General features: G+C 41.2%; 1 protein-coding gene across 3 annotated transcripts in view; it reads left to right on the forward strand.

Moving 5' to 3' along the window:
• anchor (integral membrane protein GPR155 homolog anchor) overlaps positions 1-17138 on the forward strand; it is a 54322-nt gene extending 37184 nt beyond the window's left edge. For all 3 annotated transcript variants that reach the window (XM_065230413.1, XM_065230415.1, XM_065230414.1), the window contains 6 exons: positions 7822-8111; positions 8186-8331; positions 8689-9627; positions 15262-15764; positions 15834-16343; positions 16405-17138. In XM_065230413.1, the coding sequence (XP_065086485.1) occupies positions 7822-8111; positions 8186-8331; positions 8689-9627; positions 15262-15764; positions 15834-16343; positions 16405-16606 (2590 nt within the window). In that variant the 3' untranslated portion in view covers positions 16607-17138. The remainder of the gene's footprint in view (positions 1-7821; positions 8112-8185; positions 8332-8688; positions 9628-15261; positions 15765-15833; positions 16344-16404) is intronic.
• The last annotated feature ends 868 nt before the right edge of the window (positions 17139-18006 follow it).

Here is an 18006-nt window from a genome sequence, read left to right on the forward strand (position 1 = left end):
GAAAATTAATCGTTAAACTCTTTCTTGATAATGTTGTGGCCTTGAAAAGGGCCATTTTTCCAACGCGCTCGGCGTAGTTGCCCTTGCGGAGCAGACGGTGAATACGACCGACTGAGAACTGCAGCAGCTGGGCATTCCATGACGGCGGCCCAGTATACCGGAGCACTGGCACCAACGCACTCGGCGTAGTTGCCCTTTCGCCCCCAGGCTCTGCTGCCGTTGCTCTGCTTCCGCTGCTCTGGTACTGCTGCTCTGCTGCTGGGTCGACGATCGGATAGACAATGATGGAACGGGTGACCTTGTTGGACGCTTACATAGTAGAACAGAAAATATCAGAGGTGTCAGATACTCGCATCTGATGTCTAGGTTGGAGAAAGTATAAGAATATAAAAAAATCAATCGATTTTCACCATCTTTAGACAATGGTTTATTTTTAACCATTTTTCAATAGTATACAGAATTAAATCAATAGTTTTGAAACATTCAGCAAATTGCTAGAAATATTTCCAATCGATTGATTCCATTATCTAGTAAATCTATCGAGAGACGGTTGAGTTATTATCGTTCAAAATCTTTTAATTTTTCGTAACGCATCCAAAATGACTGTTTTCAATTTTGTACCCCCGTATGTTGTCGAAAGACGTTATCCAACGTCAAAAAAAAAAATGTTTTGCTATTTGGCCTGGACCTGCTCAATAGTTAAGTGCATAAAGGATAAAGGTTAAATATGAATGATGCTTTGCATGATTGTTTAGACTTCTGTTCAGGCTTTCTCATTGTCAAGATCATCGACACGCTTTTGCATACATTTGTGTCGTGTCATCTAATCTAATCTAATCTAACACCAACACAGCCAGTTCTTGAAAGCATCCTGGAAAATGATATATATATACCTACATCATTTTTCTTGTCTATTTGATACATGTTTCACATCGACGATGCGTCACACATATCAAAACGGCCAGGCTTACTGTGCAGCATTTAAGGGGCAAGATGATTTAGACATTTTTGACATTTAAATGATCTTTATTTCTTGTATTTGTTTGGTTAACATGTATAGATTATCAAGTGACACAGATGCGTCTTTTCAACTTTAGTACATTTGAGATTTTACTTATTATTTACAGTTCCTAGTCCTATCAGGCCTGTTATAAGAGTATGACCACCTTGGTGGGATTGGTTTGTTTTGAATTTGAAAAAGGAGACTACTTATAACTTCTATTTACAACTACAATTAACCTGTAACTACTATATACACCTAACCTACTATATACAAATTGCTTATCAAAGCATGTTCTGATATATTGCATTTCTGCATAAACCTAGTCTTAATCTCATCAATTTTGAAATCTAATTTTGGAATGTTCGCCTTTTGGTGGAGGTCTGAAATTCTTGTGTCAAAGGGACGATCAAGGATCATCCTAAGCACTCTGTTCTGAGCTACCTGGATTTTGTTCCTGTGAGTCTGAGCACATGATTCCCACACCGGAGCTGCGTAGAGGATCGCAGGTGCTATGATTTGTTTGTAGACAGCCAGTTTGTTCACCCTTGAGAGGCGGGATCTACGCCAAATCAGCGGATACAGACACCTAACCAAGGCGGAATACTTGATTACGGTTTTCTCCACATGCGAGCGGAATAGGAGCTTTTCGTCAAACAACATCCCGAGATAGGTTACTTCGGCGGACCACTCAACCCTTGTGCCATCCATGATTACAGTACAAGAGGAAGCTGGTTTTAGTTTGGGAGATTGCCGATGAAGGATTTTGGAAGCATTGATTTTGATTTTTCACGTGGTGTTTGCCATTGTGCCACACATTGTCAAACGCTTTTTCAACGTCTAACAATGCCATGGCTGTAGACTTGGATACAGCCTTGTTACTTCGGATGTTATTCATCACCCGTACTAGCTGATGATTTGTGGAGTGCCCCTTCCTGAACCCGAACTGTTCCGGTAGGAGAATATTGTGCTCCTCGACAAACTTGAGCAAACGATTGAGAATAAGTTTCTCGAACAATTTGCTCAGCGCTGAAAGGTGGCTGATTGGTCTGTAGCTTGAAGCTAGCGTTGGGTCCTTCCCGGGTTTGCGGATAGGTATGATTTTCGCTGTCTTCCAGAAAGTAGTGCAGTTCCAAGCATCTGTTGAAGACAGCAGCCAGCAGAGAGTGAACCTTCATGCTGAAATTTTTCAATACTAGGTTGAATATTCCGTCAAACCCGGGGCCTTCATGTTTTTGGTGTATTTCAGCGTTGAGTAAATCTGTTCCACTGTGATTCTATCCTCCGGAGGGATGGCACAAGGGGAGGAATCAAGGTTGAGTACGCATTGCACAACCTAAACTTCGAGCGGACTTTGGATGTTGGATCCAAGCATGTGCGATTTGGCAATATGCTCACCAATCGCATTTGCTTTCTCCTGAGGGGTGATTATGAGCCGATCGTCATCATTTTCATCTTTGAGTGGCGGAATGGGTTTGGGGTGCGTCTTTAGGACCTTGGCAACCTTCCAGAATGATCTGGAGCGGTCATCCAGATTCTGGATGAGCCGCCCGAAACTTTCGTTCCGGAGTGAGACCATTCTGGAAGCAATCTCCTTGTGCAGATCGGCCATTTCACGTTTCCACGCTAGATCTCCGGTTCTTTGGAACTGGCGTCTACGAACATTTCTCAGTCGAATCAATAGTTGGGTGTGGGAATTATTGGCAATAAACTTACCCCTCACAGGAACTCGTCGGACGCACGCCTCATCAACCACGGTTATGGCTTGGTGGAGTCCCTCCAACGCTCGGTCGATGTCCTCCACGGAGTGAAGCGGCGGGTTGTCGATGATGTGCCTGTCTACCACGCGTCCAAACTGGGCCAAGTTTACGCGATGGTAGTCCTTGCGCAGGCTTGAAGCAGGAGCTACGTTGTATCCCAGTTCAGCCACCACTGGTTGATGGCCGGAGCTGAGTTCGTTCAAGGCTATCGGCTTGGACAAGCCGATATTTGTCAGGAACAGGTCTAGTGTCGATGGGTTGCCCGCCGGTGAGATAAATGTTGGCTCATCCGAAAACTAAACGGAGTACAGCCCATGCTGTAAGTGGTCGAACAGCAGATGACCGTTCTGGTTCTGCTGGTAGTTCCGCCAGTGATGGTGGACAGGTCTTTCTTGAATTTAGCCGCTAGTCCGCTGCTGGCGGCACACTGTCGAGGGCAGTAGACGGCGATGAAATGGACGTATCCAGTCACCGACTCCACCTCCACACCAAGGGCCTCGATGTTAGAGCTGCGGATATGGGACAGACTGCGGTATTTTATCCCTTTTCTGACGATGATCGCAAAACCACCCCCCCCCCCCCCCCTGGAGCCGAATTAGGTGTCGCCGGACTTGATGTGGGTCTCGGTGAAGAGGCCCACGTCGATGGGTCGATGGTATGCTTGCGGAGGAAGTCCGCAAGCTCGATGGTTTTTGCTCTTAAGTGAACCCTACACGATTGCTTTTATTGACAATAATCGTATTGTCAATACATGCTATATTGACGTCAATATATCGAGATTGACAATATTTCTGAATACACATCATCAATATTATTGTCAATAATTCCCCTTCGCGTCAATATATTGATGCGTGTGGGGTTTGCTTTAAGGAGCAAGCGTTCCATGTGACTATGCATAGTGGTTTAGACGCCATAATGCATAGCCAGTTTCACGATTGTTTCGAACTGTTCGTTCTTGTTGGTGTACTTGCGGAAAGCGCTTGTAACATGGACGAACATGTTCCAAAACTCGTCCACCGAGTACATACCTTCTAGCGTTGGCGGTGTTCTCCAGGATCCAGGGGGGAGTGGAATTTGTTCACCGGGTGTTGGTTGGGGGGAGCGGGTTGCACTCGCGGTTGCTGGTTGGTTCGAAGAGGCGGAAAATCGGTGCAAATGAAAAACTTCGAATGTGATTCAAAATGTCGTGTTGGGTTGTAAAAACAACGCGGAAGATTTTTTCGATTACCGCGAGTGAACAAACCGGTCCTTTTTCGGAGGCAGAATTTGGTGAGATCCATCTGATTTATAATCAATCATAAATGCATATCCATATATTACTAAATACGCGCCAGATTTCGAAACATCACATTTCGAAATCTGGAAGTGTGTTTGCAGTACCATTATTCATATGATAACGGTAGTGTTTACATGCGGGGCTTATTGTATGTGAAAGTAACCTCGGAATGGACGTGAATTACCAGGCATTCTGAAATGGGTTGCTGAATCTGCAGTATAGCTATCGCTTTCTAACTCCCGGACTAAACTTGCTTAAAATTATTACATCAAGGATTATTGTAAGCAAATTTCTTCCATAATACCACTGCCGGCCAGTGGGGGTTAGATTGTTGTGTGTTGTGTTGACGTGACACTCGCTTTGATGGAAACCAAGAAATGCTCTGCACTTCCACGAGGAATCACTGGGATGCTGGGTAAGAGGGTTGGGTTTTCGCGTACAAGATTATAAAACGTTTATTAACAAACTATTAATCCACCTATTCCTTTGCAGTTGAATTTTACCCGTTCAATTTTGGCAGCCAGCCCGAAAATTTAGTGTTGCCTTTATCTAACGGGCTTATTTTGAAATTCAATTTATGATTTAATTGACTTCGGACTTTATTATAAGTTGTAATCACAAGGAGCAAAAACACAATATTTTGATATTCCGTTCAATCTTGGCACGTTGCCAAAATTAAACCCCGAGCCAAAAAGAAAAGTTTTGTGATTTTGTTGCTAAAATCGAACCGTGCCTAAATCAAAAGACAACTGTACAAATATTTAAATTAAATATATGGTATGCTCTCAACAGTGTTTACTATCATAATCACAAGTGTTAATAAGTAGGAACGAACTCACCAAATGAATCCATGAGGAATGTCCCCCAGAATGAAATTGCATGGCGCTACTGGCACTTTCATGGTCCACCTTACTTGCTTGAATCAGAATGATATCCACCTGGTACTATTTCAACGAATTAACATGTTGCCTCTCCTTGAATACATCTTGATGCCTGGTGATTCCTTTTCTTCAGGGAGAATTTCCTGTAGTCCTGTATTTCTTATCTTTTTGTAATTTTCACATTTTGATCATCCAGATCAGGTTCAGCTAATATGAAATATCACTAAAAGAGTCCCCAGGATCAGCCCTTGTGGTTCGCTTCTCCGTGCCGTCGTTGCAAACGAAATAACGTCGGGGCTTCACTGGAGGAGTTTTTCTTGGGAGCTGCTGCCCTTTGAAGCTCTGAAAAAACTTCATGACACGGGTTTTGTTGAGAGTCACGGATAGACAGCCCTAAACTTGAATAACTTTAGAAATCACTATCATATTGGTTTTTATACTGTTTTAAACATATGCCGAAATCATTTCTCCGAAAAAATCACAGCAAAGAAAATTCACCGCATACATTTCTAGATAGAGCTGGAATTAGGGCGTAACAGCTTTTGTAAACAATTGCTTCTCTCGATAATTTCTCGAAAGGCATGACTATCCCTGGCAAATCAATATTGCCATCGAATAGGGGAAGACTTCCCCTACCCGATGGATATGTTGGTTGGTGTAGGCGTGACTTGAGTTGCTAGAAATCAACGAGAGAAGTCATTGTTTACAAAAGCTGTTACGCCCTAATTCCAGCTCTATCTAGATTTGTGTGCTGTCATTGGTGAAAATTATAAAATTCGGATTCACTCGACAGTTATACCATACAATGTAATTTGACATCATGACATTGTTTTCCATTATTCATTAGACGTTCATGCTTTAATAATAAAATAATTAAAATTAATAAACATTCTGTCATAATAGTGAAGAGCGTCGATCATCATTTCGTTGCGACATTTGCACCAACTTACTCGACAATTATCACACTCGAAATTCGACTGTGATAATCGTGATTTAGGGAGAGTCTATTTCATTTTTCCGTTTGAATAATCATGTTTTTAAAATTTTAAGGGGAAATCGGGCAAAATGGATGCTTTGCTGTGTGTCCAAGATGGGACCATCACCATTCAATTCTCCGGAAACTTTTACATGAGTACAGTGCAAGTGATTTTTTTTTTATTATTGGCAGTGGCACTAATTTATATAACCGCATGAAATATTAGTTATTCAAATATGAGGGGAGAATCGGGCTAAATCGGGTCCACCACTAGACGAGACTAGCACAATTCGATTCCATGGATAACTTGACATTAGTTTAGTGCATATAGGTTCAATGCTTAGAGAATTCAACTACTCGATTGATGGATCTAATTTGTATAGTTTAAGGAAAAATCGGGTCAAATGGACCACATCCTGACGTCTGATCAAAGTGAGGCCAGTTCTATTCAACTTCCCAGCTTTTTTTATAATGGTACAGTGCATGTTTTCAATTTAGTCGTATCATGCTCAATTTCTGCATGATAATTTAAGTTTCCTTCCAAAATAAGGGGAAAATCATGCAAAATGGACCGCTTGCGGCAGCCATGGGACCATCACAATTCAATTAATAACTCGAAAAGTGCTTCAAAGAACACTAAGCTGAGAACAGGCACAAGCTCGTGTATGAGCGTCAAAAGCCAGAAAGAAGAAGAACGCGTAATCACGGTTGTTTGCACGCAAATATTGCAACAATTAAATTGCACGGAAGGCATTTTCTGTCGATCGGGTGTGTGCGATTCGACAGAACATTTTATGCCCATTGCGAAGCTTTTTGCTTGGTCACGTTGTCACGTTTTCATATTATTTAGCATACCAACGAGTGTATTTTGTTGCTGTTTGTTTTTGTTGGGGTTTCATCACTGCGACGATTATTTTGATCGATTGGATGATCACCATGAATTGATCAAAAGCATCACCACATAGGGGAAATGGCTCTTATGCTGGCCTATGGATCTTAGATTGGGCCCATCGCTAAAAATCTGCTATTTATCAATTGTATCTAGATGAACGCGCATTGGGACGGTACTAATGGATATTTTTGGTGCTATTGAAAATTTAGTCGATTGCTGAATTTAGGGGCATTTAAGCCGACATTACATCCATTTCCCCTATATCATATATTTTTTTCTTTGGGAAATGCATTGCATGAGGTTGATATAAATATTGTATAGGCGTGTGGAGGCCGAAAATTTATGACGGACACCATTTTGAAATCCAAGATGGCGACTTCTGATTTGCGGTAAAAAGCGTCAAATATCCTACACGGGAAAAAATTCGTTCCAAAATTTGTCATCCTCAAGTCAATAGTAGGGGGAAGCATTTTGCCCGCCATGAAAAAGTTTCTTTGAAAACCTGAAAACTTTCCCGTTGAGGTCCTGCAAAAACCTTGGAAAATGAGAGAATATAGTAAATTGACTGAAAATGAAAGGGGATCACTATAACGGCGGCATTGTACACGTTCATAAAAAAAAAACGAAATCCCAATTACACCCAACCGGGAAATGTAAGATTCTATTACTAATTTGCATAAAAACTATGCAGAATTCGTTATGTTTCACCGCATGAACAGTAATGTGGTCGTCGGAAGGTTTTTCAAATCATTTTATAATTTTAGCTAAAATTTTTAACAAAGTTTGCTTTCCCAAATGCACTGCGGCTAAAACATCATCTCGTGAAGGTTTCATTCAAAAATATTAATTCAGTCCATTGTAAGAACTGCCATTACATTTATTGTAGGAAATAGTGCAGAGGATGTAAGAAATCGACCCTTACATGTGATGCTCCTGCCATTTGTTTTGCGTTTAATATCTCTCCCAAAAGTCTCCCTATATTTACACCACATGCATTTATGTAACTAACTCATTTTCCGCCTTCGATCCCTTGCAGCTATCTGGCCGGTCGGCTCAACGTCATCACCAACACCGAGGCCAAGGGCCTGAACACCTTTGTGGGCACGTTCGCTCTGCCGTCGGTGATATTTCTCTCGCTGGCCGAGCTGAACTGGAGCACGGTGAATTGGAATTTTCTGCTCTCGATCTTGATATCGAAGACGATCGTGTTCCTCTCGGTGGCAGTCATTTCGCTGCTGGTGGCCCGACCCGTAAACTATGGTCGCGCCGGAATACTGGCCACTTTCTGCACCCAGAGCAACGACTTTGCGATTGGATTTCCTATCGGTAGGTGCTGTAGACGGATTTTGTTTTGATGAAGATTAACTAATTGTAGCCTTGTTTGGATTTTTTTTTTCTAGTGTCCGCACTGTACTCGAAGCTCCACCCGGAATATGCGTCGTACATCTACTTGATGGCGCCCATCTCGTTGGCCATCCTGAATCCAATAGGCTATGTGTTGATGGAGATCTCCAAAATTAGAGCGAAAGCGGCGGAAGAAAACCAGGTAATTGCCTTTTGCGGCTATAACTGCTGTTTACTTTGCTTTATTTAGCAATTCATGTACGTCCAAAAATACAAAGCTACGTGTAGATACAAAAAGACGCAAAAGCAGACATTGAACCATTCGGTGGCGATTTTTTTCCTCATTATGCAATCAAATTGCGATCGCCGGCCGGCAATTCCACGTTTTTGCATTTGAATAACAATCGTATCGTGCCGAGTGATCAATAATTATAAGTTCCTTCTGCATGTCATATTTGAATTGGCGAATCTCACTGCCTCATGCATGGTAATCTCAATTTAAATACTATAGCATAAACATGCAAACTCACATTGTTTTTGATTCCTATTTTATTTACAGGCACTACAGCAAACCCGTCGCCCCTCGATTCCACCCTGTTCCCAACTGGCCGATACCGGCAGCACCGGTCGCAAGCTCCTGAAAGGCAAACTCCTAGTCATCGTCAAAACGATCGAGTCCATCTTCTTCAACCCGGTGCTCTTCATGACCGTACTGGGCGTTATCGGGGGACAAATCTTCCGTAACGGAATTCCAACCGTCCTCGCCAGTATCCTACAGACACTGGGCAACTCCTTCTCGGCGACGTCTCTGTTCCTACTAGGCCTAAGAATGGTCGGCCAAGGAGCTACCCTGCAAGGACCTGGCCTGATCCTGCCGGGCATCCTGATCCTGGTGAAACTCCTAGTCCTCCCGCTGGTGACACGCCAAACCGTCAACATAATCGGCGCCGGGGCAAACTTTTCGGAGACGACGGATCTCAGCACGTTCGGGTTCCTCTATGGAACATTCCCTTCGGCACCGGGTGTGTTTGTCATTGCCTCGCAGTACAACCAGGATGTTGATCTGATCGCCAACAGCATGGTCGCGTCCACGTTCATCAGTGCTCCTCTGATGTTCATTTCGGCCAAGATGATCACCATCACGAACCTGAATCCGTCCGACTATCTGAACGAACTGGACAAGTTTGCGTTCGACATCAGTATCGTGGCGATGCTCTGCTCCGTATGGATGTTGATTCTGTTCACGCTGACCCGCAAGATGAAGAAGATGCCGCATAGGATAACGAGCTGTTTGATCATATCGCAATTGATCTGCAACATCGGAGTGATCATGTGGTCGACGTTCGAGCAGAACTCCGGCTGGAAGATGTATTTGCAGTTTTACTTCTTCACGATCGGGTGCTACAGCAGCCGGCTGTGGACGGCATTCTTGGCGATAACGATCCTGTTTCTGCAGTGCCGTAGTTTGTGCTTCGTGCTGAAGCTGTGGCCGGTGTTTGTAAGTATATACCTACCTGTAGGGGAAAATGGTTCGAAATAGCGTATCGGAAACGAAGACTGGCTGAGCAACCTTTTCAAATGAGATAATCACTACCCACACACTCAGCAACGTTTTCCTTGTTCGGTAATTTTTTACCGAAAATAATCGGTAAATGAAGAATGTTACAGATTTTTCGGTAAACAAAAATAATTTTACCAACATTCGGTAATGTTTTACCGAAGTGACGGTAATCTGGCTTTTATATTGACGAACTTCGTTAAAAAGAGTACAGTAAGAACTGTAAAACAAAGTAAACGCCGAATTCGGTTAAAAAATACCGAACAAACTGCAAATTACAGAAACGTTTACCGAACTTCTGTAAATAATTCCAGACTGTCAATCGAAAGACGGTCATATTTATATCAAGTGTTAAAGTAAACAGTAACAAAGTGACCGGAAAATCCAGTGAAAACAATGTAAGTATGTTCGCAAATACAGATGAATAATGCATCTATTAAATATTCCTAATGAGATTGATAATTACATTTATTTCTTTCATTTTTATGATTGCTCTTCAGACACAGCCAGGAATTCTGTGCTTTCGGGATCAGGTTCCAGTCAATGTTTCTGGACTGGCATCCCCATGGAAGCAGCCACCTGCGAAAAGAATAGTTCAGCGAGCAATATATGTTATTTTAAAATATATTTTTACCTATATGTTTACTATTGAATAAAATCTCGTAAATAATAATGCAAAAAGAGCTTTAAATTTTAATTCACCGGAAAAAAAATCAAAAAATACACAAGATAAACAAATTTTCATCGTTTCGTAATCGTTTCGATTACCGAACTGTTTACCGAACGTTCAGCCACAGACAAACAGACATAACACTTACAAGTTGTTCATTGAACAAGCATTTAACGGACAATTTAAAAGTATCGTAGTTGGTAGTACCGACACCTTTGGCGCGCATAGGTAATTCCCTTGCGTATGAAGTTTACACACTACCGCCATCTGTTCAGCGTAGTGCCTACCACAGTATACTCAACAGATGGCGGCAATGTTTTACAATGAGCATATTCAATGAGTTATGTCTGTTTGTCTGTGTTCAGCTGTTGAAAGTTCGTTAAAAAATTACCGAATACGGTAATAATTTCTAAGTGTGCAAGTATTGTAGAATTTCCAATCAATATCAAGTTTTACCACAGACAAACATAACACCAGTATTCGGAAAATCATTCTCAAATCTCATTATTTGAGCCTCCCTGCAAGAATAAACTGGCGTGCGAATGCGGCAAGCAAAATTCACGCTTATCATGCATATTCACGCACTCAGAATCATAACGCCGAAAAATTATTCCCGCTTTAAACTCATAAAAACCACTCTAACGTCAATTAATAATTTTGTTCGACCATTTTCCACAGAGATGGCGCTGTTCCGCTGGTAGGAAGTGATAAAAACACCGACAAACCGACAAGAATGATCATACAAATTACCACAAAATTTCTGCTCAAAGCACACTACCGACATCTGTCTCCATGTTCGCGGAAAACGTTTAACTAAGCCACGAACACGAGTGCAAAATGTATGAGTTGGTTCGTGTCTGATCTATTCTGGACATGTTAAACGCTGTCCAGACTGGAGAGTTATAACATGTTATAACGGTTGTCAAATAATTGCAACACAGAGACCACCATCAAGATAGCGCTATAACATGTTATAACTCTGTAGTCTGAACGTACTATTAGATTTATCTAGATGAAAAGTTTCTATGGTTTTGACAGATGGGATCGCTGCAAAGTTTCTATGGTTGTGCCAGATGTGACGCTGCACATTTGAATCGGCCGTTATAGATTTTCGAGCGAAAGCTAAGTTTAAGTTTCATGTCAGTTTGTCGGTAATAAAAATCCCCATATAGAAATTGAGAGAAGTGGGAATAATTCGCTTTCGGTGCATATTCAGGTCAAACAAAGTGAACGACAACCTAAAGAAATTAATCAGGGACTTTGTCGTTCAGTTTTTTCCCGAAAATTATTGTTAAACAAGCTACAATTAAATAAAAATGATTTTTCCCCATACAATTTTACCTGCTTTACTACTGAGGGGGCGACTCTATCTAAGATGCAGGACATTTTTTGCTTTGCTGTTATGAGATGCACTCGCGCACGATTGATTATGATTTTGAAGATTTCCTGCAAAAAGGTGGAGATCGATGCGAGTAGATGGGTTTAGATGCAAGAGATTAAAAAAGATTTTTCGTAGATTGATTCGCTCATGTGAGATTTTTCGACCATTTGAAATCGAGATTTAGATGTGTCGCACCCCTTGCTTTACTACCAGTTCCCAGAGAGCCAAAAAAAAATCAAATTTGAGAGAGAAAATTTGCTCTCACGACCTGAATCTCTCAACATGCCATGTATATTGATGACACTCGATTTGTGATTTCCCTTTCACAGATTACAAAATAGAGTACCTGACACTACATAACATGTCTGGTACCTCTATGTATGCATTTGCTTTAACATTTGAAGTCCCTCCTTTTTTACATATTCTGCGCTAAAGATACTTTATGCCCCGCTCCATTCATAAAATTCGGCGGAAAATTCTGTGAGGGATGAGCTATTTTGTGAGCAGAATGTGTAAAAAAGGAGGGACTTCGAATAATAATCTAAATTAAAGAGCCTGAATTTATAAAGAGACGACATATCAAAATTGGAACAATCGAATGTCTGTCAAAGTCATAGGAAAAGTCATTCCAATCGAGCAGAAGACCTGTCAAATGGATAAGATGTCACCTCTTTATAAATTCAGGCTCTTTAATCTAAATGCATATATAGAGGTACCAGACATGTTTTGCTCTGCAGTGTCCTCTGTGAACAATTATAGGAAAACAGATTGTGTGTAGTTTCCAATAGATGTCACCGCAAACAACAGCAGTGGCATCTGATGGAACATGAATGCAGAAGCTGACAAAATGATTAAATGATAGCATGCCTATGCATGTTGTGTTAGTGTTCCAACCCCTGATGCGCAAACAATAGTAATAACAATGAATAACGCCAAAATATAAAGCAATGAATTTTTGAACATGAAAACTCATCGGTGATTTTTGCGACGTTGAATTTTGCAAGGCAAAACTCATAGGCGCATGAACTCATGCATGAGATTTGAGTTTTTGAGTTTTTTTCCGAACACTGCATAACACTGACAAGTTATTCATCGAACCCGTATTGTTTTTAGTTGGTAGTACCGCCACCTGAAGCGCGTATTAAATTTTCTTGCGTTTGACGTTTATACAATACCGCCATCTGTGCCGCGTACTGTCCATCGCAGAATACTCAACAGATAGCGGTAGTGTTTAGTGACGATGTTTTAAAGTGAAATATATGCAATATGTTATGTCTGTTTGTCTTCTGTGGTTTTACTATTAAAATTGAGGAACAGAACATCCAAAACTGCTATTAGTTTAATCGATATAAGAGGTAAAATATCAAAAATAATATCACCGACAAACCGACATGAAACTTAAACTTAGCTTTCGCCCGAAAATCTATAACGGCCGATTCAAATGTGCAGCTATCACATCTGTCAAAACCATAGAAACTTTGCAGCGATCCCATCTGTCAAAACCATAGAAACTTTTCATCTAGATAAACCTAACATGTACAGAATAGATCAGACACGAACCAACTCATACATTTTGCACTCGCGTTCGTGGCTTAGATAAACGTTTTCCGCGAACACGGAGACAGATGTCGGTAGTGTGCTTTGAGCAGAAATTTTGTGGTAATTAGTATCGTCATTCTTGTCGGTTTGTCGGTGATAATATCCTAAAATCTATGGGACCATAAGTGAGTAATAGCAAAGCTATTTGTTGCCATATCAAAAAATAGCAAGATTCAAAATAAATTAATATCACATTTTGCTATTATATCTCATTATTTAACTTAATGAGAATGTCAAATTAATAGCTTAGTCTACAATAAGATCAAAATTAGCTTCTGAATTCATGATACCATCATATCATAACAATATCAAATTATGCTTTGATAGGAGAATATCAAATATATCATATTAACAATATGATCCATTCATGCCTTTTCCAAATGTTGCAATGGCGACCCGCAAAATATTGCTTCACGCACCATCTAGCGTTGAAAAAGGTCAGCAACAATCATTCAATTACAATCGAGGGGTGCGAATATAGCACTTATTACAAAAGAGAGTCAAATTATTTTCATTAATTACATTGTGTATGTTACTTTAAAATTTGTCTGACATGTCACTGTTGCCATCAAATAAAATAAAATGCTGAAATATATTAATTTTAAATATTCAACAATTTTTCATTTGGTTCACCCCTCGTGACGATAAAAAAAATACATTGGTAGCCTTTTTGGTCACAGAGGTGCTTTCATCGCTAAAAATTCGGTTCGCCAGCTAAGTGAAAGAGTGGATCATATTGTTAATAATATAATATATTTGAGAATATGCTATTAACTTGTTACAGCATATTACTTACCAATAAAATAATAAGATATTGACTACTCGACGCAAGATCTCACTAATACAACCTAGCTAGCGTAGCCGGGAAAATCGATTTGTAAAATCTCTGGTCACGTCTTCCTTCGGAAGGGAAGTAAAGCCTGACGAAACCGACGGTAGAGTCAGGGCAACGAAGTGGAATATCAGCGGACGGATTCGGACCTGTTGTGGAAATAATGGAACTCGCGAGAAATCACTTTAACTACGTTTATTGATCGAGCGCAAAATACAATGCAACCGAACGCGGTAGCAGTTACTTTTGGAATGATAATGATGTTCGTTGCCTTCTCTCTCATACCCCGAGTGGGTCAAGATATATAGAGAGGAGTAGAGGTGGGTTGAAGTGGTAACTGTTGTATCGTTCCACAAAGCCGTTAGTCCCGGCCCATGTGTGAAAGCTGCCTTCCTGCACATTCGATTGCCGTCAATGGATGGCAATCGATGTCCGTCGGTGATTGGCACTAGATTGCGGAACAGAGACCGAAAAAATACCGGTGTATAAATAAAAGCACCCAAAATTCGTAGGAAGGGGGCCTAGATAATTCTGGAGCGGGCCTGGCCCTCTTGGTACCCCGTTGGCTGCGCCAATGACTATCTCCCTACAGTTAATAGAATTGGAGTAAAGTTTTGTTTACCGCTAAATTGCCACTTCGGCCACAGTGCATTGGCATTTTTTCCTATTTCAGGCGATTCTAAGACCATTTTTGCGTATTTAAGGTCATTTTGGTAATTCCATCGTCTTAAAGTGCTATTTGGTGTCTTTCATGCTATTTTATCGTGTTATAACTATTTATGCGTTTTGATTATACTCTTTTAATGTATCCAAACTGTTTTCGCGCTTTAAGGCCATATTTGGACTGATTTAGCATTTTTGGGCAGATGCTATTTCAGTCAAATTTCAGCTTTATTTTCAAGCATTTTTTTTTTGCCTATTTGACGTTTTCTAAATTATTTCGATGTTTCAAGAGGTAGAATTTAAGCAATTATGTAGTTTGATTGCTTATTGGCACTTTACAGCCATCAGGTTTGAAGTCCCCGTTAGCAAATATCCTCCAAGTTGACGAATTTTCGACAAAATACAATATAACACCCTTCTCCGTTCCAGATTGCTGCAGCTTGGGGTCTACCGACGATATTCGTATCGCTCCTGTTCTTCCTGGACAACAAGAACATAACCCCAACGGAGAAGCGCAACCCAAGTTTCCAGTACGGGAACGCCCAGGCAGCGATAGCGGTATTTCTTCTAGTCATGTGCTTCATCGTCACCGTCGGCTGTCTGATTCTGCACCAGCGATTCAAGAAACGGCACGAAAAGTATATGACCCTGTCGAGGGAGGTTTCCTCACCGGATACGGATACCAGCACCCTGGGAGCTTCATCGGTGACCAATTTGATCCAGGAAACGCCAAATACCACAGAACATAGCAGAACGGTACATAGACGGCGGCATTCGATGACTTCGAGCGATGACGAAATGCTGAGGGGAAACGATTCCGGATGCGGAGCAGGTGCTAGTGGGTGTTGTAGTGCTGGCGCAAATACTCGTCGAACCGTTGTTGATATTGAAGATTTGGTTGTTCGTGGGAGTGTGAACAATGACATCGAGAAGTGAGTGACTTAAAATCGCGAGTTCAGATAAAGATCAAGGCTAACCTTTTCTGTGTGTTGCAATTTTAGCGAAGAAACTATAACCTCCAGCGGAATGTGCTCGGCGCAGTTCAACTGCCCATCAGCCTCGAAGCAACAGTGCCAGTCGATGATCGCGCACTATCGGGAACAGGCTCGCGATGGCCTGGAACCGTTAGAGTTTGACAAAACCGTTGATGAACACCAAACGCTCAAACACATGGTCCTCTTGATTCTGCTCCTCTGTTCCATGTTCGTCGGACTGGCGCTTTCGGTATGGACCCTCATCATGGAAGGCATGTCCGGAATCTACGTCGAGCTGACCTTCCTGGATGCTTTCCTTAACTTTGGTCAGAGTATTATTGTACTGGCCGTGTTTATCAGCGACACTGGTGAACTGCTACTACCATTGATGAAGTTTTGGCGCAAGGTATGGTACGGAGCCAATTTGCTTCAGCTGCCAATCTGGAGCGAACTATCCGCCGAAACACAACACATTTGCGATCAGTTTACGACGCATCACTTGGACAATTGTCGAAAGGCGATTGCCAGGGACAAGAGGTGCCATTCCCTAACGGACAATTTATGGAAGCCTGATTTAATGCCATTATTCTTTTTACAGATGGCGCATCCGAATCTACAAGAAGGTGTTTTACGGCAATGTTTTCGTCGAATGGTTGATCGAGGTCGGATTGGCGAAGGATCGCTCGGATGCAACGCACTACGCACGGCGACTGATCGATGGGCGGGTCCTACGACACATCAACAATGTGTACCACTTTCACGATCGCAATCTACTGTACACGTTTTGCGATCGCTTGTAAGCTGTTTTAGCGATCAGGACTGGAGTGCTTTGCTTCTATCTCGCGGCAGCCAGTATTTCTAAGAATTTTACCAAAAACAAACCCACAAAAATAATTCTAGGAATAGCTAGGAGATACAAGCCAAGAGCTCCAAGAGTTTCCTCTACACAAAAATGGAACCGGTTACCAAATATGAAGACAAAACGGAAAGTATTGTGATGACTACGACGACGGTACTCGTAGATTATTTCTAGGCAATTAATGTTTCTTAGAGCGAATTTTGTTGAATATTCTTAGTTTAGGTATTTATTCTTCTTTTACGTTGATTGAGCGGCAAGGCAATGAGTGATTGTAAATATTTGAATCTTTCTTATGAAAGGACCAACGTACGGTAGGATGGAACGTGTACATTTTATATCGCATATTTTAGATATTTAATAGCAAAGCTTGCTTAAAGGTTCTCAATCAATACACAAATTTTAGTCTGATACAAGCTACAAGCAGAACTATACAAAATATATACGATATTTATCATGATATTGTGCAGCTTCAACCCTCAGTGTTCTTTTCTTCCGATGACCTTTTATTGCATAGACGGTGTGTGAAGGATGCCTTAATCATTTCAAGCTTTCTCGGGAAGGATACCTGAACGTTTTCTGGATTTCTCAGAGCTTTGGCTGGCGATTGCAAATTTGAAAGAAATAGGGTAGAGAACTACTTCGGCCTAATCGCCCATTTTGGGCCTATCGAGCAGACAACTTCAAATAAATCCATGATTTCAGAGTTAACTCAATCATGCGTTTGGTACGATACTTTAGTTAATAAGCTACCGAACGAAGTCAATGAGAACGCGTGATATGAAGGTTTGCACCCATTATTTTCAAAAACAAAAGAAGCGCTCCGACCAAATCATGTTTTATCTTCATCCGATAGGCCAAAGTGAATTTATTGGCGTTTCAATCATGTTTCAAATGCGTTAGGCCGAGTTTAGAATCCGTAGGCCAAGTTTGGCGTCAAGAAGCCGTGTTAGACTTTTGACAATATCTCAACGATTGGTATCTCTTTATCAAATCTTACGGTACGTACGGAAAGGTAAATAAATTTGGAAGCCATCAGTAATAATAACATTCCGTTTGGTGCTAAACTGCGCTAGATTAAGAAAGACTAAGTGCGAGCTGTGCTTAATAGGCCGGAAATGGGGTAGTTAACCCTATTACCAAATTTCCACTGCTTCGTCAAGTACGATTGTGAGAATGCCAACAAAATTTGTTATGTTTCACCGCATGAGCAGATTCTGTAACGTGGTTGTCGGAAGTTTTTTTTAAATAATTGAATAACGTTAATGGTCGGTAAATATTCAAGTTCATTCAAAGTGTTTTTATGTTACTTCATACGCGAAGTTAACGATTTTCAGAGTTGGT

Source organism: Ochlerotatus camptorhynchus, unplaced genomic scaffold, assembly GCF_037179485.1.
Source record: "Ochlerotatus camptorhynchus isolate MF236.1 unplaced genomic scaffold, CSIRO-AGI_Acam_v1.1 ptg000330l, whole genome shotgun sequence".
Taxonomy (NCBI): Eukaryota; Metazoa; Arthropoda; class Insecta; order Diptera; family Culicidae; genus Ochlerotatus; species Ochlerotatus camptorhynchus.